Here is a 23,208-nt window from a genome sequence, read left to right as displayed (position 1 = left end):
AGTTTTTAATTGCAGATAAATGTGTGTATTCCTCATCAACTAGGTCGTCAGAGGCTGCTGTACCAGCTGGCAGGCCTGGTGCCAAGCCCCCTGCTCCTGGAGCTGCTCAGCTGCCCCCTGTGTGCCCGCAGCCTGGAGACTCTGGAGCTGGAGCTGGGAGACATGGAGGGAGGCATGGGAGACACCGACGGAGGCCATGACTTCACCCAGGTCAGCAGGGTGGCAGGGTGGTGGTGGGCATGGGGGTGGTATGGCTGTACCATGGGGGTGATGATCATGATGTTGTTGTTGTTGAACCACTGATGATGATGATAGTAATGATGGTGATGTCAATGATGAGGATAATGATAGTGATGGTGATATTGATGATGATGATGCTAATGATGATGATGTTGGTGGTGATGCTGGGGATAATGGTTGACATATGGTGAGTAACCTCACGTCACCAGTAGGGTTGTCACAGTTATGACATTTTCAAATAATTGCGATTAACAATTTAATTGTGTTTTTGTCATTGAAAATTACATTTCTGTTTGGCTTTTAGGCTTTGAAGTTGCACATGGTAGATATGACACATAACCTAAATATACAGAGAAGTTATTGACATATTCGACAACTTTACACTTAAAAAAGAACATTGATAGTGGAAATAGCCGATCTACAAGCTCACAACGAGCGTTTAGATCTGCTATTTCCACTATTTATTACTTAAAAAAAGATATATGAACATTTTTCAACATGGACACGATTATGACGATTATGAAAAATAATCGCGATTATGTCAAATAATTGCGATTAGACGATTGTGTAATAATTGTGACAGCCCTAGTCACCAGGCTTTCTCTGGGGCGTCGCTCCAAACGTTGTGACGTCGGGCTTCAAGCTGTGTGCTATGGGGAGTGGGGGCCTGTGTTAGGGTAGGCTAATATGGACTCAATAATCTGGCCTTGGGGCGACTCGTCCCAGGGTGACACCAGTGACCAGAGTGAGTCATTCCTGGGTTCAACCCGGCTGTCAAGGTTAGTGCTAACGAGGGAGAGCAGGAATCCTTCATGCGAACAGAAACTGAGCAGGTGCAATGCATAGGATTTATTAGGCAGGAGGTAACAAGGCTTAACCCTTGAGTTCGGTTCGGTTTCACTTCATCTTAGTTCGGTTCGCGGGTCATTTTGACCCGGGGGGTATTTGGTTTAAAAAAAAAATACTAATATAAAATGTAACTTTACAAATCATCATACATTGACTTTGTCTCAATACCAAACTGTTCATATGATATACAGTTATGGTAAATGTTTGCATTTGTGCTTTGCTATATCACATTAAACACCGAAAAAACACACAGTTTTTACAGGTCACCGGTTCTCCCTCCCAGCCCTGGTCTATGTGTTGAGGTGTCCCTGAGTACATTATATAGGGCGGCTGGATCTGAAATAATAGGGGAAGAGAGGGCAGGTCCGAGGGCACCTGGTGGATAAGTGTAGAACAGCACATCTGTGGGGAGTTGAATGAAAAGTGGCTGCAGAGGAGAAAAAGGGAGGGCTGCTTCATTTCATATTCGTTTTAATCACTCAGGTTTATTCTCAGCCCAGGGTCAGTGTTGGCGTTTTGAATTGAGGGTTGCCAACCAGGGGTGTCGCAACAAATTCTGGGTCCTGGGTACAAGGATTCACTGCGGGCCCCCCATGAATGTTCTTCATAGTCGGAGGGGGTTTAACCCATTTAGACTGGGAACGCATTATTATTACACATTATTTTGTGCTTTAACTATTGAAAAATAGCAGATATTTAAGCTCAAAGGGCGGCACCGAGTGCCGCGCTGCGAGCTTGTAGATCTGCTATTTTTTTTTTATCGTGAAAATTTGTGCAAGTCTTTGAGTTTGAATATATATTTTAAACGTTTTCATGTGAAGGACCCACAAAATAATATGTGTTTGGCCACGGACCCCTGCCTCAAATATTTAGTTCCAGAGACCCCCCAGAAGCAAAATGTGAGTTACAAATGTGCTCTCAAAGGTTGAGAGCACATTGCTCAATAGGAAACTATAAAAAAAAGTCTGTCACATTATTATTTTTTTGTGTTTTCCCCAAACCGGGCCCCAAGGCATTTGCAAGAACACCTTGTTTCAGTGTTGCACTGTCAAGCTGTAATATATATATATATATATATATATATATATATATATATATATCGTTGTTGTCAGGTGGAAACCTTGTATGACCAATAACTTCCTTTTTTTATTATTTTAAATGTTGTTATTAATAGTGAAAATAGCCAAAGTGTTCCCTAACACTCGGGATGACGAACCTCCTCTCTCTCTCTCTCTCTCTCTCTCTCTCTCTCTCTATCTCTCTCTCTCTCTCTCTCTCTCTCCTCTCTCTCTCTCTCTCTCTCTGTTGTTGTTCCCGCCAGGGTGGGGACGCGCGCGGCTGCCGGGGGCGGGGCAGGAGGCGAGGTGCGGGGGATCACAGGAGGAACTGGGCGGTGCGGGCCTGGATGGGCTTCAGGGAGAGGCTGAAGAGGATCGTGGACAGCAAGTACTTCAACCGAGGAATCATGATCGCCATCCTCGTCAACACGCTCAGCATGGGGATCGAGTACCACCAACAGGTGAGTCAGTCTGTCTGTCTGTCTGTCTGTCTGTCTGTCTGTCTGTCTGTCTGTCTGTCTGTGTATCTGTCTGCAAGGGGAATAGAGTGTACAGTACGACACACACACACACGCGCATAATGATCGCAATGTCGCTGATTTGTTTCCCAACAGTTAACCTGTGCAAATAGCTGATCTACAAGCTCACAATGTGTCCATGTAGATCGGCTATTTGGAGCATTTTAAAATGTTTTTCAAAATAGTAAAAAAGAAGTTTAGGGATAAGGGGGTAAGGCATGGAGGAAAATATAGCTGTCTGTGTCTTGTCACTATCATTATCGATGTCTAAAATAAAGCAAACAAATACAGATAAAAAGTGTTATTCTACATTTGATCTTGTCCAGATGTGAGCTTCCTGCTGGGTTCGACTGACTGAATGCATGACTGTAGACAAGACATGGCACTGGGTGACACTGTAAAGTAGTCTGGGTGCCAGCCTGCTCGCTCTGTTCTGTGATTTGTTTTGTCTCTCCGCATCTCAATCTGGATAGCCTCGTATCTCCAAGGGGAGGTGGGACACAGAAAGCGGCTGGAACACATCCGTGGCTTTCGATTGGTCTGTGGTGCGGGGCGGGACAAATACACCAGTGTTGGCTGGCTGATGACTTAGCTACCCTAACCCTACTCTGATTCGTTGGAACAACATCCAATCAGCGACGACGTCGCCAACGTCACAACTGACATTCAGAAATGCAAGTCAACTGATTCATTTCCAGACTTCCAGAGTGACAAAACAAATCACAGAACAGAGCGAGCAGGCTGGCACCCAGGCTAACTGTAAGGGGGATTGAACTTTTTTTTTAAATTAATCCTTTATTATAGTTGGCAAAATGCGTTGAGGGCTGTGGCCTTGGTACAGAAATTACAAATGTCCAAAGAAATGTGTAGTCCTGGGGTCTGTCGTCAATCGCTGTGAATGTATTAAAAGTAGTTTTTCTTAAGTCTGGCTTTCCTACGGGAACCTGGTGTACAATCCATTCCTTTGAGTCTGTGTTGTACGTAGGCCCCAGAGTTCAGGAGATAAGGTAAACTAGTAAAATGCCTAGAAGCCTTTATTACCCGTAATAAATTTAGGGGCAGAACGATAATGTAATGGCCTAAGAGTAGAAGCAGATACACTTTTTGAGACAATGTCTCCATAAACTATAAGGCAGAAAGAATAAGTGCTTCTTCAACAAGTCTTTTACTGGTAGCCATTGGAAAACAAGCATTCGTCCAATACAAAAAACTATCGTATTTTGCCAAATGATCTACATGGCTATTAAAAGGTGAGTTGAGGGTCTGTGTGTTTAACCTTTGGCCTCATAGCAGAGGTCACATTAGGGGAGGTGTCAGGCTGTCAGCCTTCTGAGACAAAACAAGACCTCTGTCTGTCTGTCTGTACGGTATGCCTGGCTTTATGCACGTCTGTAACCGCAAAGTTGTGGTGAGGCGAGGATATGGAAGACAAAAGCAGTGGAGGAAGGGGAGTAAAGAAATGGAGAGGCACAGGAGTGGAGGAAATAAGCTGAGGGAAGGAGAGGAGACACAGAGGGGCTTTTTCCACCGGTAAAGAACCTTGCGTTTCCACCAGATTGAACCATGATTGAACCAGAAGAACCAAGGATTTTGTAGTTCCTGTTCGGAACCAACTTTTAGGTTCGGAACCAACTCCGTTTCTCACCTCTGGTTCATCCCATAGGCGGGAGAAAGAACCAGAACCGGTTCTTTGCCGGTGGAAAAGGCCCTAGAGTGAGACGCAGCAGGAGGAATGGATGAGATGGGACAGAGGAGGAGAGAGAGAGATAGCTGTGTTTAGAGGCTTATACAGATAAAAGCTAAATGCTTCCGTAGAAGATGGAGGAATCTAGGGCAAGATATGGACCCTGATTAATGTTATAGGTTAAATACTCAGACCCAGACAGACTCTTATGACACTGTCACTGACGTGACACGTCACAAATGGACAGACGGACGGACGGACGGACGGACGGACGGACGGACGGACGGACGGACGGACGGACGGACGGACAGACATGCACGCGCACACACTCGCACGCACACGCGCACACACATGCACACACATGTGCGTGCGCACACGCACGCACGCACGCACGCACGCACGCACGCACGCACACACACACACACACACTCTCCAGGATTACTGTTCCGGTGTACATTGTGTGGATGACATCTGGCCAGTGTCAGCCTAATAATAATGTTCACTGAACAATGTGTTCCCTTCATAGATTGTCTCTCAAACGCACGCACCGCACGTACACACACACACACATGCACACGCACACACACCACGCATGCATGCACGCACACTAGGAGGTATGATACGCACACGCACACATCACTCCCTCCTACTTTGCTATAGATATTCAGTTCAAAAAGCAGAACACCCGAAATCACACGCGCACTCGCGCATGCATGCACCCATCCTCAAAAACACCACATTTCTCTCGCTACATTCGCTCCTGCTCTCACTCTCCCTCCCTTCTCCTCTGGGGGTTAGTGTGTGTGTGTGTGTGTGTGTGTGTGTGTGTGTGTGTGTGTGTGTGTGTGTGTGTGTGTGTGTGTGTGTGTGTGTGTGTGTGTGTGTGTGTGTGTGTGTGTGTGTGTGTGTGTGTGTGTGTGTGTGTGTGTGTGTGTGTGTGTGTGTGTGTGTGTGTGTGTGCTATAAACAGAAGGAGCGGCAGGGAGAACCATGGCCTTATTGGGCCAACAGCAGCACACACCAGACTAAAAGGTTACATAAGAGTCCCACGTTCCCCTCTGCCTCCTCCTAAACCGCATGCCCCCACCCCTGTCCCCCCCACCCACCTCCATCTCACACTACTGTATGTCAGTGGTTCACAAAATCCTTTCTCGTTGTTTCACTTATCTCACTGTCTGTGGGACTTGGAGTGACACAACTTTGTGAGATTCTGTTTTGCTTTTATCCCTGAATACACAGTACACACAAACGTGCACGTGCAATTAATGCACAGATAGTTCAGGGTGAATTATGCGCCATGAGTAAGGCCGCAGTGTTGAGGAAGAGCAGTTATTGGCTCTCATCATCATTGTAAACAATGAGAGCGTAACTGGAAAAACTGTAACACACACGCACACACGAGCGCGCGCTTAACGGAGGTCTGCGTCAAGAATGGGTTTGAGTTTCTTTGTCAATCGTCTGTGAGCTTAGGATGGAATATCATACAGTAAACAATACCTGTGTGTGCGCGCGCGTGTGTGTGTGTGTGTGTGTGTGTGTGTGTGTGTGTGTGTGCGTGTGTGCATGCCTGCGTGCCTGCGTGCGTGCGTGCGTGCGTGTGTGCGTGCGTGTGCGCGCGTGTGTGTGCATGTGTGTGTGGGTGTGTGAGTTTCTGTCATTGTTTTGTTGAACTCCTCTCCCAGATCATAAGGTCAGAGTATTGTTTTAAATCAATAGATCTTTTTACCCTCTCAATTGTGTGCGTCAGCACAACAGTTCTGACCCCCAAAAAAGAGTTGCCAAGATGCAATCCAATACAGAACTTCATCCAGTTGTATTTATTTACCTCCAATAACAGCTTATCTATATATCTATATATCTATATATATATATATATCCCTATATTTATTGCTCTTTCTTTCCACTACACAAAATAGAAATGTTTCTAAGTTGTAGAACAACTGCAAAGTCCTTAGAGTTCATTTAACTCTCAGAGTTAAATGAGCGGTTCTCAAACTATGGGTCCCGACCCATAGTTTGAGGGCAGGTGGGCAGGTGACAGTGGGGTCGCGCATTGTCTTGATTTTATCAAGAAACGGTAAAAAAAGAAAGAAAAAAGTGCGGTCGTTGCCACCAGCCATAGAGGTAAAGCGACCAACATGAATGCAAGTCGGCAACTTGACTGTGTGGTACCCTGAGTGCACTACGAGCTAAGTGCGATAGATCAGGAGTGAGACGTGCACTGTTTGCTGGAGCTGATTGATCGGACCTGACCGCAGCGCTGAGCTTGATTGATAAAGTCTCAGCTCAGTGCTCAGGCAGAGCAGAGGAGGTTTTCACAGCTCATGGAGGACAGTTGAAGTACTGGCTGGGATGGACTCAACTGTAGGGTCGGGATCCACCAGGATTTTAGCCATTCCGGTTCCTTAACGATTCCCTCTTAACAGTGCTATTTCTTAGCGGTTCCCTTTAACGATTCCTAGAGAGGGTTCCAAATGTACACTGAAGCTGGTTGCACACTGACTGCACTGCATTTTTTTGTTGCGTTTTGGAAATCCGAAATCCTCGAAAGTAATCGGAACAACCCTGGTCCAAAAATAAATACAGAACGGGCGGCAGTGTGCAAACGTGATTGACATAACGTGAGGTTGATTTTTTTATTTACACGCTCTGAAATTCAATCCGATATTTGGCCCAAAAAACGCACCAGTGTGCAACAACCTTTACAGGTCTGTAAGTCTGAGAGTGTACAAATGGAACCTAATGTGATGGAACCAATTTCAGTTCCTCCATGTTGGATCATGTTCTGTTCTGTTTTCGTATTCTTTAGTTCGTTGGTTGGTTCGTCTTCTGTCTCTCTTCCTTTCTCTCACCCCCCTCTCTCTCTCTCTCTGTGTCTCTGTCTTGCTCTCTCCATCCAGCCTGAAGAGTTGACAGACATATTGGAGATCAGCAACATCGTCTTCACCAGTATGTTTGTGTTGGAGATGGTGTTTAAGCTGGTGGCCTTTGGTTTTTTTGGCTACATCAAGAACCCCTACAACATATTCGACAGCATCATCGTCATCATCAGGTATTATACCATCCTCCTCCTGGTTCAACCAGTACCAAGCGTACCACAAACACTCCAACCCGAGTCCAGTCAATCCCATCACATAGGATCACATACTACCTTATAATTACCTTAATGGGTGGACGGTGGACTTCGCAAACGTAACATCCAGACATGAGACGCACACTCTTGCTCCGATCCACAACAAACTTGACACAAACGCTGTTCAGGGGTCTGGCATTAGAATCGTAACACCAAGAAAACTACCTTGCATGTATACGGAAAACTACAGTGTTAGAGCAGTGTTTAACAATGGCCTCAAATGGCTTCAAATGGCCATAACTCTGTGACAATTACTCTTATCAGCACAATATAGGACTGGATTTGAAAATCTTGTGTAATTTAATACCACACAGCCCTATTCAAGTTGTGGGTTTGAATCCAGGTCATGACTTCTGCAGTATGTCATCGCATGTCTTCCCTGCTTGTCTCTAGTTTACCAATCTGGGATCCCATCTGTTAGCGGGATCTGTCTTGAGAGATTATCCAATAAAGCAGAAATGTCTAGAGACAAGGCAGAGAACATATCCATCTAGGAGTGCTAATTTAACTCTGAGAGTGTACAAATGTACATTTCGACAACCTAAGAGTTACGGATGGATAAACTGACACCAAGGATTTTACTGCGTGAATGCACTCAACACAGTCTTCAACCAGTTCTGGCTAACTTGGCTTGTCATTTGCAGTTTCAGCAAGTCCCAACAAACTGCAATGGAATGATTTGATTCTATTATCCGACTCAGGTTCCTTTAATTCAATCTAAAAACATAATGTCAGGTTTTTAAATGCCCCGAGGTCTATTAGGGATGATTAGTTTTAGCAGTTACAGTACATCCGCACCTGCTTCACTGACAGTGAGGATATTATGACGCCGTTTAATTGGGTTTTAATAGACACAGTATGTTTCCCGGTTTTCATCAATGTCTCCAAGCGAGGGATCCATTTCTGCCTTCTGCTGTAATCCTTGGTTTAATTAATAAACCTTATTTTAACCAATCTGTAGTCTTCCCTAGGCTTCCATTGAGTAATTTGATAGCACACCTACTGTTTGACAAGTAGCCCTGCTTGAAGCTCATAATCACAATATTTCCTCTGGCCAAGTAGGGATTCTCTCTTGGGGAGAACAGAAGAAATCGCAGGAGACCCAGGTTGGAATCTCGGCTTTGACATAAAACGTACAGTTCGCAGCTTTAAATCGGATACATATACAGTAGGTAACAGATCAAACAACATCATCCCACCTACTGGGTTTGTATTAAAAGATGATATCAACAGTGTACACACAGTAGGTTACTCGGGTGGTATGGTGTAAAGTTCCTGTTCACCACCGTGAGGTTTGAATCTACGGCGGTGAACCTGGAAGCATCTGTACGAATGAACACACCAATTGGCCGTGCTCAAGGGAGGAAGGGTGATGTGTGTCGCTGCGATATCGGCTCCTACGGCCTGGGGCGGCATCTGTCAGCAGTGGGTGTTGAACAGGATTAGGATTAGAGATACTGTACCATGTCCTCCCGGTTGGAGGCTGGTCGTTTGCAAGTGAGCCAGTAGGCTATAGCAGTGGTAACACAGACATGTGTGGGGAGGGTTAATTGCCATTTCGACTAAATTGGGGGAAAAAAGGAGTGACATTTATTGTCTAAAAAAAACAATGCACATACTGTACAATCATGCAATTGGTCATGGAAAAGTTATACATTTATATTGTCACTGTCGAGCAGAAACCTTGTATCTCCAAGTTTCAAATTTGTATGTTTTTTTCGTAAAATGAAGCCCTGCTTCACCACATAAGACTGTTGCACAAAACTAGTGAAAATAGCAGATATACAAGCACACAACGTCCTGCGGTTGTGAGGCGTTGTGTGCTTGTAGATCGGCTATTTTTACTATTTTAAACATTTTTCAAATTATAAATGCAAAGTGAACGGTTTTGAACATACAATGTTTCCACCCGACAACAACGATACAGTACATCGATATGCAGATGAATAGAATACATATAATAATTACACATATAGTACAAGAAGACGCTCCCATTAGTGAACCAGGCATAAGCCCCACAGTTCATATCATTGCCCCCTCATTTGTTCGACATTGGCATCACTCGGATTTGAACCACTTCCTATTTGTACAGCGTCTGTGTCTGCTTCTGTTCCCACCGCTCTGGAGCGTCGCGCAGGAAGGAGAGGTTCCGTTTGTCAGCAGAACAGTTACAGTACATCCGCACCTGCTTCACTGACAGTGAGGATATTATGACGCCGTTTAATTGGGTTTTAATAGACACAGTATGTTTCCCGGTTTTCATCAATGTCTCCAAGCGAGGGATCCATTTCTGCCTTCTGCTGTAATCCTTGGTTTAATTAATAAACCTTATTTTAACCAATCTGTAGTCTTCCCTAGGCTTCCATTGAGTAATTTGATAGCACACCTACTGTTTGACAAGTAGCCCTGCTTGAAGCTCATAATCACAATATTTCCTCTGGCCAAGTAGGGATTCTCTCTTGGGGAGAACAGAAGAAATCGCAGGAGACCCAGGTTGGAATCTCGGCTTTGACATAAAACGTACAGTTCGCAGCTTTAAATCGGATACATATACAGTAGGTAACAGATCAAACAACATCATCCCACCTACTGGGTTTGTATTAAAAGATGATATCAACAGTGTACACACAGTAGGTTACTCGGGTGGTATGGTGTAAAGTTCCTGTTCACCACCGTGAGGTTTGAATCTACGGCGGTGAACCTGGAAGCATCTGTACGAATGAACACACCAATTGGCCGTGCTCAAGGGAGGAAGGGTGATGTGTGTCGCTGCGATATCGGCTCCTACGGCCTGGGGCGGCATCTGTCAGCAGTGGGTGTTGAACAGGATTAGGATTAGAGATACTGTACCATGTCCTCCCGGTTGGAGGCTGGTCGTTTGCAAGTGAGCCAGTAGGCTATAGCAGTGGTAACACAGACATGTGTGGGGAGGGTTAATTGCCATTTCGACTAAATTGGGGGGAAAAAGGAGTGACATTTATTGTCTAAAAAAAACAATGCACATACTGTACAATCATGCAATTGGTCATGGAAAAGTTATACATTTATATTGTCACTGTCGAGCAGAAACCTTGTATCTCCAAGTTTCAAATTTGTATGTTTTTTTCGTAAAATGAAGCCCTGCTTCACCACATAAGACTGTTGCACAAAACTAGTGAAAATAGCAGATATACAAGCACACAACGTCCTGCGGTTGTGAGGCGTTGTGTGCTTGTAGATCGGCTATTTTTACTATTTTAAACATTTTTCAAATTATAAATGCAAAGTGAACGGTTTTGAACATACAATGTTTCCACCCGACAACAACGATACAGTACATCGATATGCAGATGAATAGAATACATATAATAATTACACATATAGTACAAGAAGACGCTCCCATTAGTGAACCAGGCATAAGCCCCACAGTTCATATCATTGCCCCCTCATTTGTTCGACATTGGCATCACTCGGATTTGAACCACTTCCTATTTGTACAGCGTCTGTGTCTGCTTCTGTTCCCACCGCTCTGGAGCGTCGCGCAGGAAGGAGAGGTTCCGTTTGTCAGCAGAACATTTGTCACGAGCTCCACCGGGAGCCATCTGGCCGGCTGTCTGCCTGTCACTCTGTTTGATGCAGCACTCATCGGATCAATTGACAGCCACTCGGAGGGGAGAGTTGACAACTTGGCTCTCATCTAGTGTTGTGCTCCAGATGGGATGTTGCAGCTGAATTTTGTGAAATTCGCCCTAATAATCTCTGTTCTCACAATGGAGCTGTCATGAAAATGTAACACTGTACTGTATGTGAGGATGTATTGTATATACTGTACAGCACTGGTTCTCAACCTGTGGTTTGGGACCCCCAGTATGTTCCCCACATGTTTTTTTGCGGGGGGAGAGACGGGGGGGGGGGGGAATTCTCTGACGATTGTTTACAAACGGTCGCGAAACTAAAAGCCTAACCGGGGCCGAAAATCACGGCATAGTGTAACCGTGAAAAAGAGCAGCTCTCTGCTTTTTCAGCGTTATTTGCACCTTATTAAGTGTGCCTGCCATGCAATGGCAAAACACTTATCGTAATCCGCCATACTTAAGTAAGTAATGTCGCGACAAAATTTCGGCACGTAATAAGTGCCGCACGATTTACGCCACCGCCGCAATATATACATCAAAACGTGCGGCTCGGCCGGGAATGGGGTGCTATTACTTTTCTAAGAGAAAAGTTGTATCGTTTAATTGATATTAATTTATTAGTGAATTAATTTTACCCATTGACTTATAATGGGAATCGCAAAAACTCACATTCAATATTTTTTTTCTCGCAAACCATAGGGGCTACAGTTTCAAAACTTGGAGAGGAGATTTATAATGATATCAAGGATTAAATAAAAAATAATTTCGTCAGTTGGCCTCATGGTGGCGCTATAACAGTAGTCCACTTTACCTTTCGGCCTGTAACTCTTGAACCGTGGGTCGGAAAATTAAAATTCCTTTTTCCCTGGATTCCTTGGGTCATGACGCATCTCCTCATATAGGCCACGCCCATTTGCGTCAGGATAGATTTTCCGCCATTTTGAATTTTCTTCAAAACACACTTTTTGCTCCTTTTCCTACATATTTTCTCCACATGTCACAAAAATCGATACACACGATCTATGGACTCATGCGATAAACATATTTAAACGATATTTTGATAGTCCATACCGTTCTTCCGTAACAGGGTTCCAAAGTTAGCGGGAGGGGCCCGTTTTGTAAGAAGTAGCCATAAATCACAAACGAAACATCCAGTCAACACCAAATTTTAACCACAAGTGGGGGGCGCTATACTGAACATATAACCAAAAGCATTTCCACTTCGACCCATAGGGGGCACCACAAACGCGCAAAACGTAACCGTTTCATGCCAAAACGTGTTTTTCAGGGGACTTAGCGAGCTGCAGGCACACTTAAAATTTCTTAGAAATTTTCTTTTCTAGTTCAGAGATTTAGCCGTTTTTGGAGTTGTGTGGAACACAAGCTCCCTATACGTGGCCGTGTGTGTGGGTCTCCGTCCGTGTCTGTATGTAGCCTAAAGTTTGGCACGCTACTCCTCCCACAGTTTTTGCACCACACACTCGCGCCATATGTCAAATCGACCGGCTTACTCGGGAATCGTGTGCTAGTAACTTGCTAAGAGAAAGGTTCTATAGTTTAATTGATATTAATTTATTAGTGAATTAATTTTCCCCATTGACTTATAATGGGAATCGCAAAAACTCACATTCAATTATTTTTCTCTCGCAAACCATAGGGGCTACAGTTTCAAGACTTGGAGAGGAGGTTCATAATGATTTCAAGGATTAAATAAAAAATAATAGTGTCATTTGGCCTCATGGTGGCGCTATAACAGCCCAGTTTACGTTTTGGCCTGTAACTGTTGAACCGTAGGTCGGAAAATTAAAATTATTTTTTCCCTGGATTCCTTGGGTCAAGACGCATCTCCTGATATAGGCCCCATTTGCGCCAGGATAGATTTTCCGCCATCTTGAATTTTCTCCAAAACACACTTTTTGCTCCTTTTCCTACATATTTTCTTCAAATGTCTTAAAAACCGGTACACATGATCTATGAGGTGGGTAAACCACCGCTCAGTGTCTGTCTGTCTGTATGTAGCCTCTGGTGTAGCCTGAGTTAGAGCTTAGAAATTCAGCCCGAGCCCGACGGGACCCGACGGGTCGGCGCGGCGCGGGCTGGGCCGGGCTCAAATTTCCATGTATATGACGGGCTATGGGTCGGGTCGGGTTTTTATAATCCAGTAGGCATATAGCGCAGCGCCGTATCATGCTGCCTCTGTGACTCTGTAAACTGCTCGCTCATGACTCTATGGCTGCACCGCTGAGCTGTTGCGCAAACTTGACAGTTGAGCGTGAGTGTGTGTGTGACTGTGCTGTGTGTGTGTGTGTGTGTGTGTGGCTGGCTGCTGTGGCGTCGCGTGTGCATGCATGCGCTGCCAGCGCTGGTCGAGCAGAGCAGAGCAGAGCGGAGGACATCGTTGTAACAGTCCACAGACACTTTTTGTATCCTAATAATCATAATAGACGTTGTGTGAACGATGTAGCTATAATAGCCTGTGCGCCTGCTGCCTGATTTAGCGGTGGCCGTCAGCTGAGTTTTCCAGCAAGGCTTTTTGATTGATTGAAGAATTAGGCTCTGATGTTTATTTGTTCCATAATTAGCACGGTACTTGCTACAATGTCTTATAGGTCTATATAAAGACAGTTGGAAAAGGACTCTGTTCTTAACAAATCACCATATGAGAAAAAAGGCTGCTGCAGCAATTAAGCTTGTTTATAATGTCGGGCTGCGGGCTGTGTCGGTCTCCAATTGTCAATTATGTATCGGGCTTTGGGCCGGGCTCGGGCTACCGTTCTGTGGGGTGGGTTGGGCCGGGCTCACTTTTTTTAGGCCCGATCTAAGCTCTAGCCTGAGTACCCTGGGTGACCAGAGAGGTGCTGTTGAGTCTAGCCTGCCCTGAGCATCAACTGCAATACACACACACACACACACACACACACACACACACACACACACACACACACACACACACACACACACAGAGCTCCACTTCGAACAGAGGTTCGATTTTTATGTTACAGCATAGAATAGGAGTCAATGGCTTCTGGCCGCGTTGCGTCTAGACGTATGCGTTTTTTTGTTTTTCTTTCACCAGCACCCGTAGCAAGCGTCTGTTTACCTGGTTACCCTTAACTCGCCTGTGGACGAGTTTGGCTCAGGGAGGCACCTATTGTGTTAAAAAGAATTCTCTTTCTTATATTATTTAACAATTTGGTCAACCGGTTAGACCAAATTTATTTTCACAATATTTATCTTTGGAACCGAGTCAAACTAAATGTAACGCTTCAACTCCTACACTCCAAGTGATTGTCAGGGTGGAGGGGGTCCCCAGTTCAAATAAGATTAGTTACTACTAGTAACTAGTAACTAACAAATAATTGTAGTGGAGTAAAAGTACAACATTAGTATCCGAGATGTAGTGGAGTAGAAGTAAAAGTACTGGAAATTGGAAATACTCAAGTAAAGTACAAATTCCTCTAAAGTGTACTCAAGTACAGTACTTGAGCAAATGTACTTAGTTACTTTACACCTTATCTGTACACAGTTGAAGGGTTTATTGTTCTCACATTGTGTTGTCACACAGCCGTAAGCACATTACGATGCACAGGGACATTCCTCAACACAGCATTACTGTCTACATACAGACACAGCTTGCTTCAGTACAAGGAAATAAAAGCCATTATAGTAGTAAAGTACTGTATTACGGCAGTGCTCGTGATTATAAATATTCACAGATTGCATTGCCGTGTCTAAAAGTGCTTTGCAGCCTCATGTGTGGCGGCAGGCAATAAACCGGCACGCTCGGCAGACAACGATCCACTTCCACACAGGCACTAACGAAATATCCTATCAGCCCCCCGAGCTTCCCAATGTGCTGTGAGCCACCTTACCCTAACCCTACAGGTATAGGGTGTGGAATGTGATTATGTGTGTGTGTGTGTGTGTGAGTGTGTGTGTGTGTGTGTGTGTGTGTGTGTGTGTGTGTGTGTGTGTGGGTGTGGGTGTGGGTGTGGGTGTGGGTGTAGCAGGGAACCAGGGAAGCAGACAAGGCAGATGGCCTAGTCCTGGTCCTATCCTGTCTTTGTTGGAAACTATGTTCCCATGAGAGAGCTTTAAACCTCTAAGGCATGAGTCAAACGCTGCCTAAATGACTTTGAACGTCGGGCACATGTGCTGCCAACCTGAGCCCCCTGCACAGCTGCCACTGCCACTTAGCGCCAGCTGTACCGACTCCGCTCCTTATGTGTCAGATGTTTGAGCCCCTCATTTGCCCCGCCAAGAGTTCAATTAGGGTGGGATTGGGGGGTGGGATCCATGCCTCTGCAGTTGATATATCTTTATTGGTGCTGGGGACATGTTTTATCCCTACTTTTGGTCATACTGTATTAAATTGATTCCTTTTGGGAAATGTAGACTGATCTTTTTGATATTTATCATGTATGTTTGATAATATCACAATTTAACCTCTTATTTTAAAAACATTACCGCATTAACCCTGACATGCCTATTTTGGGCAAATGTATCTTATTATTATTATTATTATTATTTTATTAGATAAAAATGTCTCTTTTGTAGGACGAAGTATATAGGGCTTAAATATGCTGAACGTTCCCTCAAACCCTCAAGCTGGCCTGGCCTGTGTGTGTTTCTTCCTTGGCAGTGTGTGGGAGATCGTGGGTCAGGCGGACGGCGGTCTGTCAGTGCTGCGTACGTTCCGTCTGCTGCGCGTTCTGAAGCTGGTGCGCTTCCTGCCCGCGCTGAGGAGACAGCTGGTGGTCCTGATGAAGACCATGGACAACGTGGCCACATTCTGCATGCTGCTGATGCTCTTCATCTTCACCTTCAGGTACAGCCAGTACAAGACGCCGCAGTCGTGGAGAAAAAAGTACCAAGTATCAATACTGCCATGTATGCACTCTGTTAGGGTGTCCTCACACCAAAATACCTAGAGTGGAATCCGCCAATGCATTTCAATGAGAATGGAGCGTTTTTTTGCAGAAATCCTCTACTGGCAAAAAAACTCCATTCTCATTGAAATGCATCGGCGGATTCCACTCTAGGTATTTTGGTGTGAGGGCACCCTTACAAGTGAAAGTATTCAAAATGTACTTGACAAAGTGCAAAGGTATCGGCGCCAAAATATACTTAAAGTACCAAAAGTAATAGTACTCGTTGTGCAGGATGTCCCATTTCACAAGTGTACTAAAAAGATCCACAAGCTTATTTTCAAAAGTCTGAAAAATATATAGGGCTTAAGTGATTAATTGTGTCGTTTCGTAATAATAATAAAAATCTACAATGAAACTAGTAACTAAAGTTATCAAATAATTGTAGTGGAATAAAAGTACAATATTCGCCTCTGAGATACTCATGTATACCCATGTACTAGTTACTTTCCACCACTGTACTTCGGCAACACTTAACTTAAAGGTCAGGCACTCCAGTCGTAAACTTGTGTTTGTTTGTTGTGTGCGTGCGTGCGTGCGTGCGTGCGTGCGTGCACTGTTTTTCCTGCAGTATCTTGGGTATGCACCTGTTTGGCTGTAAGTTCAGCCTCCGCACAGAGAATGGAGACACCATCCCCGACCGGAAGAACTTTGACTCCCTGCTGTGGGCCATCGTCACTGTGTTTCAGGTCAGGCTCCGTCTGTCTGCCATGAATGAACCACCCTTCAGCCATTAAGACCGTGTCACCTAACCACTTTAACCATTATTTTATTATATAAGTGCTGTAAATGTTACCACTGAGCTGAAAGAGCTTTCCTGCTTGCTCAGGGGAGGAATTGAATTGTTTGTGTCGTGTCCAACCTAGACAAAGGATCTGAATGTCTGAATAGAAGAGCAGGGAGACCAAATACAACCACCCCAATTGTATAAGTTATATTGTGTTAACATACTCTACTATACAGATTGGAGAAAATAAAAACAAAATATTCACCAAAGCTTTAACTCAGACATCATTGAAAATAACTGTTTTTTTTTATTTATTTTTTCATGGAAGCAACCATAGATTTTTCAAGAGGATACTAACCTGTAAATCAAACCCAGTATATGAAAAGAAACCCATAATCCTGTGTAGAGAAACAACGTGCCACTGTTCATTTGTCCATCATAACTTCTGAGTGTGTGCAAATGTAGTAAGTAGACTTCGATGAACACAGAGTAGTTTTACTGTGTACAGTCAGAGACATGCTGGCTGGTGGCTTTCTCTTACTGTAGAACTGGATGCCGCATAGACACCCTTTATACTGTCAACTTGTTCATGTGTGTGTCAGGTGAACCTCTTCTCTACCCCATGTCTATTCTCTCTCTCTCTCTCTCTCTCTCTCTCTCTCTCTCTCTCTCTCTCTCTCTCTCTTTCTGTCTCTCTCGCGTGCGTGCGTGCGTGTCACACGCACGCAGCGTGTGTGTGTACAGTATGCGCGCGACCGTGCGTGTGTGGGAATATTGTTCAGTTGCTACTGATAGATGGTCCTCTTATTGCTAGTGAAGGTGTCAGCAGAAAGCCAGAAACATGGAATGTGTGTGTGTGTGTGTGTGTGTGTGTGTGTGTGTGTGTGTGTGTGTGTGTGTGTGTGTGTGTGTGTGTGTGTGTGTGCGTGTACGTGTGTGTGGACACCGAAAGGGATGCTGAAAAGGCATTTTGTCCACTACTATAAGCAGAATTGAGTGCCATCTGAGGGAGTTATACTCACTATGGACCCTACAGACACCTGGGGACTATATCACACACACACACGAACGCACAAACACACACACACACGCGCACACATGCACACACGCACACGCGCACACACACAGCACTGAGCATTGAGTCACGGACGCCGTTTTAATGAGTGGGCAGAGACAAAGTGAGCTTTCATGAACTGCATCCCAGTGTTAAAGGCTTTCATCAGTCATGCTCCATGTCGTGTGCTCACTCACAAAACACACTCGGATAAATGTGCACACATGCATGATCCGCACATACACACACACGCAAGCACATGCATGTGCGGCGTGCACACACAGACACAGCCACACACACTATCTCTCTCTGTCAGGTGTATTAAGCTGCGGTACTGCTGTATAATGGCATTAATAGCAGCCACCCACCCATCCATTTATCCATTGATTTGTCCAGCTATCTATACTATGTATCTGCCTGTGTGTCTGTCTATCCCTACCGACAGTATGTACAATACAGTATATATCTACAACAGTGGTTTTCAACCCTTCCTATATCAAAGACCATTATTTAATCAGCATTTGTGCCACAGACCACCATTTGATGAGATTTAACTTCTCAGACTTAAAACCGTAGAATATTTTGCTATCGCCGGATAAGATGGGTCCATTTGTTTACCAACTCTCGATCATTTAGCTGGGGACCACCTGGAACCCCCTCAGGGACAACTGGTGGTCCCCGGACCTACTGATCTACATATAATGTAGATACCTATATACTGTACATAATATTGTTGTCGGGTGGAAACCGGGTGGAAATGTCCAAAACCTTCCTTTTTTGTTATTATTTAAAGAATGCTAGTGAAAATAGCCGATCTACAAGCCCACAGCGCCTCGCATCGCAAGGTGTTGTGTGCTTGTAGATTGGCTATTTTCACTACTTTTGTGCGACACTTTTGTATGATGAAGTAGGGCTTTAATTTACCAAAAGACATACTGTACAAATGTGAAACTCAGAGATACAAGGTTTCTGCCCGACAGTGACAATATGCATAAATGTTTCTCTCTATGTATTAACCTCTCTATGAATGTATGTATATGTATGTATAGATTCTGACCCAGGAGGACTGGAACGTGGTGTTGTACAACGGCATGGCCTCCACGTCTCCTGTGGCCGCTCTGTACTTCGTCGCCCTCATGACGTTCGGCAACTACGTCCTCTTCAACCTACTGGTGGCCATCTTGGTCGAGGGCTTCCAGGCCGAGGTGAGAATAACAGCTCTCTTTGTTTCTGACGTCCAGAAGGCCTAGGCGCTTGTACTGTAGGTGTGTGAAATTGCGGGAGAGAATGAAAGAATCATTTGTTCTTTTTGCTTGTGTGTGTGTGTGTGTGTGTGTCAGGGGGATGCCAACCGGTCGGAGTCTGACGACGATAAGAAGTCGGACAACTTTGAGGAAGATGAGAAGGTGGAGCAACTTAGAGACACAGGTAAAGACTATCACCTCTTCAGACTACACCTCGGCTAATAGCACTTACCGCAACAGTAGCCTACCCTCTAATGACCATACAAAAAATCTATTTCTATCTATTCTATATTCCCTTCGAGGATCCATTGAAAATTTGACATAGCCTGGCAACCTTTCCTGTCATTTATAGATAGCATGGAGGCAGAAACTGTAGCTGCAACATAGTGCAATTTTTGTTGTTTTTATTTTTTCCTTACTTTCCCTTGTCCTTGTCATGTGTTTTTCCTTTTCTTGTTACAGGTCTGAGGGGTGGGTGGGTGGGGATCTGTGTGTTCATGTTTGTTTGCATAAAAGGAAAATAATAATAAAAAGACCTTGATCAAAAATGAATTTTTACAAAAATATTTATAACAATTATTTTTGTTAAAGTCTGCCCATGAAACCTTTGATTCTGTGAAAAGAAGAATCAAAAGTTTTATGGTCATGATTCACCAGGATCCTGGATGGCTTGATTCTAGGCTTAAAATAATGAATGAATGGGAGATTCTTTAGTCAAATATATATCTATTTATCCAAGGAGCTTTGCAGAGATTGTGCATTACATTCACCCCTTCACTCACACATTCATACACCGATGGCGGAGGAAACCATGCAAGGCACCAACCTGCTCATCGGGAGCAATTAGGGGTTCAGCGTCTTCCACCAGCACCAGTAAAACACGCCCACTGCTAAACCTTATAGCTTCGATGTACAGGTTATTGATGTTTTGATTTTATTGAGTTCTTGGTTCTTGGTTTAACTACCGTATGTTTTTAGTTCTCCCTCTGTGCTTGATGTATTACCTTCTTATTTTGAGTCGCTCTTAATTAACCGATTTAGTGCCATTCCCGAGATATCTCGCGAAATGTACTCGAGTATCTCGAGTGCCATTCCCGAGATATCTCGCGAAAAGTAATATATTACTGTAACGGCGGTTATCCTACCGGGTACAATGGCGGAAGGTTCCGAGCCGATCTCCGTCGCTGATTTATCATCATCACGGATCCACGAGCACAAAATAGTAATCCCATAACATTGAGGCAGACGGGGGATCTCATCTTTAATGTCCATTATCTCAAAACAACACTTTAGAAGCGAAGATGGCAATAGATGCTCGCTTATAAAACACATGTTGAAAAGCATCGATCCGATCCGCCATGACACCACGTAAACAATGATCGATTCCGGTGAAGGACGCGATGACGTCAGACCGGAAGTGTTTACGCTGTGGACTTCTGGCCTTCAAAATAAGACAACGGGAGTGAATGCAGCCTGAGGGAGGCATCGTGGACATTTTAATCTGTTAATTTCAGGGGCTCTCTTAATAATAATGAAGGTGTTGCCACTTCTCCTCCTTCATCTTCTTCCTCCCCAGAGCTGAAGATGTACTCTCTGATGATGACGGCCAACGGCCACGTTGACCCTCGCAACTCATTGTCTCCTCCCATCATCATGCGCACAGCCGCCACGCCCATGCCCACCCCTAAGAGCTCATTGGGCCCCGAGTCTATTCTGGGGGAGGAGCTTATCTACAGAGAGGCGGGACATGGCTACGGTGACATGGGTTCGGGATATTCTGAGGCAGTGATTGGTCACGTGGATTCTCGCCGTGGAAGCTCCGCCTCCATGGACCCCTCGGCCTATGACCAGCGATCTCTGGTGAGTGACGGCTGGGCCTTCAGGAAGTGACCAGTCACAAAACTGGTTCATTTGTTTTCTTATTCACAAGCCATTAGCAACATAAAATCACAAATATCAAATGCCTAATGTACTAGCTTCAGCCAGTATTGCCTTGACTTGAGAGAGAAAAATTACTTATTAGGCCACTATAGAGGGTATGTGCATGCATAAAGTGAATGGCAAAACGAGTTGGCAAATTAAGTGAGTGACAACATAAGTTTAACGTCGTTTAATGTCATTTAAAGCAATCAGATAGGACTTTTCTTTTTGGATATATGGGCTGTCAGGGCCAGAAAGTAGTCTTTTGCCACTCAGTAGGCGTTCCCGCATAACTTCCGGGTATGATGATGATGTCACGTGCATACCCTCTATTACAGTATATACATTATGTTTTCCATTTCCCTGTGCTCACACCTTGCTCTGTCGTGTCTCCCAGACCCAGTCGAGTCCCGGGCGCCGCTCGCCTCTCCCGGCCCGCGGCTGGGGCAGCCGGCGCTCCAGCTGGAACAGCCTGGGCCGCGCCCCCAGCCTCAAGCGGAGGGACACCAGCGGCGAGCGGGAGAGCCTGCTCTCCGGCGAGGGGGGAGAAGAGGAGGAGGAGGAAGGGGAGGAGGAAGGGGAGGCGGGGGTGGTGGTCAGGGTTCCCCGCCCGTTGTCCCTGGAGCTGCTGCAGGCGTCCACGCTGTGCCCGGCCGTCATAGCCGAGTACGGGGACTGCAACGGGAGGACCCTGACCTACGAACCCAACGTCACCTCCGACCCCAAGGACGACTCCTCGCCTGAAGACGACATGGAAGACGAGGTGAGTTACCTAAAACTGTGGTGCTTCATGCGTTCATTTGAACAACTTCCAGCTTGATACGCATTAGGCCACGGACCCCCTTTTGATACATTTTTAATCTCTGGGACCCCAATCTATTCTGTAAAATTCTAAGTTTACTTAATTACGAGATAGAACAAATGGAACCACATGGACCTGTAAGGTTCCAATTGGTTCCATTTCTGTTGGCAAGTCATTTGATGTGCTTACTTTGAGAAAACAGTGAAAACATATTATATTTCCCTACCGATATAGGGACTCTGAGTCTGAATCCCCAGTACATAAAAGAAGATTCAAAACAACAGGTGGTAGCTGGGGTGGTGGAGGGCGAGCAGCAGTTTTAAAGCAGCAACAGCAGCAGCAAGCTGCAAAAGGCAAGCAAGGAATGAGCAATGCAACTTCCCTATTTAAATTATTTATAATATGCAGTGGGGCGGTCCCTGCTTCATCTCTCTTTCACCTAAGGGGTGAAAAACATAGAGACCCCCTACTACAGACCTCATCTTGTTTGTGTAGCACTAATGGGCAGCTCTTGAGGTGTGAGAAGAACCTCTGATCCTGAAAAGAGAGAAAAGGACCAGACAGATGTCTAAACACTCTGAAACACTTGTCGGAGACACTTCATCAGTTCCACTAATACTACATATTTAATGGGGAGTGCCTGGCATTTCATCTCTGTGGGTCATTTCCTCTGCCCCAGGGACCAGTAAATGCTCCCTTCCCCTATTAGGTAAGGTTCCTTTTAGAAAACAAACTCTGCTGATTTGAGTGGAATGTCAATAGACTGGCATATCCCATTAGCTTTCATTTACGCCCTGGCCTATTTTCCAATTATATGTGCGCGTTCCTGATATGAGCGGGAAATTGAGTGTCGGCTTGTCTGACTCCTCAGGTCCAATGTCAGCTTTGGCCTATAATTCTTTAAGCTTAATTTATATTTTGTTGCACACAGGTGTTGCTCCCCGAAAATAACTATGTGTACAAACTGTACACCAGGCTTTAGATTGAGCGCCTTTCAATTTCCATATTATTACGTACACATATTGCTTAATCTTCCCATATGCTATAACTCTCTGTGTGTCTCTCTTTCACTTCACTGGACATCTGGTAAAGACCAGAGGGAGGTTCATTTGAAATTAAATGCTTTTAATTGAGTGGCTTTGGTTGTAATTGTTTTCTTCTGGGTATAAAACAACCTGTTTATGTATTGTGAATGCAGTATAAAGTGCGTGCGTGAGTGTGTGTGTGTGTGTGTGTGTGTGCGTGTGCGTGTGTTGTGACAGGGTTGATGCAACACTATGCTTCTCCCAGGACACAACCATTATAAGAGCCTTAATGGAAGCCAGGGCCTCTGTGTGTGTGTATGAGTTAGAGAGAGAGAGAGAGAGAGAGAGAGAGAGAGCTGCATGCACCTGTGCGTGCATGTGTTTGTGCTTATTTATGCAAAGGATTACTGGG

General features: G+C 44.8%; 1 protein-coding gene across 1 annotated transcript in view; it reads left to right on the top strand.

Annotated features, from left to right (window-relative positions):
• cacna1ha (calcium channel, voltage-dependent, T type, alpha 1H subunit a) overlaps positions 1-23,208 on the top strand; it is a gene marked incomplete at its 3' end in the record, with an annotated part of 107,464 nt that overhangs the window by 45,099 nt on the left and 39,157 nt on the right. The window contains exons 10-18 of the mRNA XM_080723209.1: positions 44-210; positions 2,411-2,608; positions 7,250-7,401; positions 15,739-15,924; positions 16,596-16,713; positions 18,855-19,010; positions 19,146-19,233; positions 20,626-20,909; positions 21,367-21,732. Coding sequence (XP_080579335.1) covers positions 44-210; positions 2,411-2,608; positions 7,250-7,401; positions 15,739-15,924; positions 16,596-16,713; positions 18,855-19,010; positions 19,146-19,233; positions 20,626-20,909; positions 21,367-21,732 — 1,715 coding nt within the window. The remainder of the gene's footprint in view (positions 1-43; positions 211-2,410; positions 2,609-7,249; positions 7,402-15,738; positions 15,925-16,595; positions 16,714-18,854; positions 19,011-19,145; positions 19,234-20,625; positions 20,910-21,366; positions 21,733-23,208) is intronic.

Source organism: Nannobrachium achirus, assembly GCF_963921795.1.
Source record: "Nannobrachium achirus genome assembly, chromosome: 4".
NCBI lineage: Eukaryota > Metazoa > Chordata > Actinopteri > Myctophiformes > Myctophidae > Nannobrachium > Nannobrachium achirus.
Note: the sequence above shows the minus strand (reverse complement) of the source record. Positions and strands in the feature narration are given on the sequence as shown.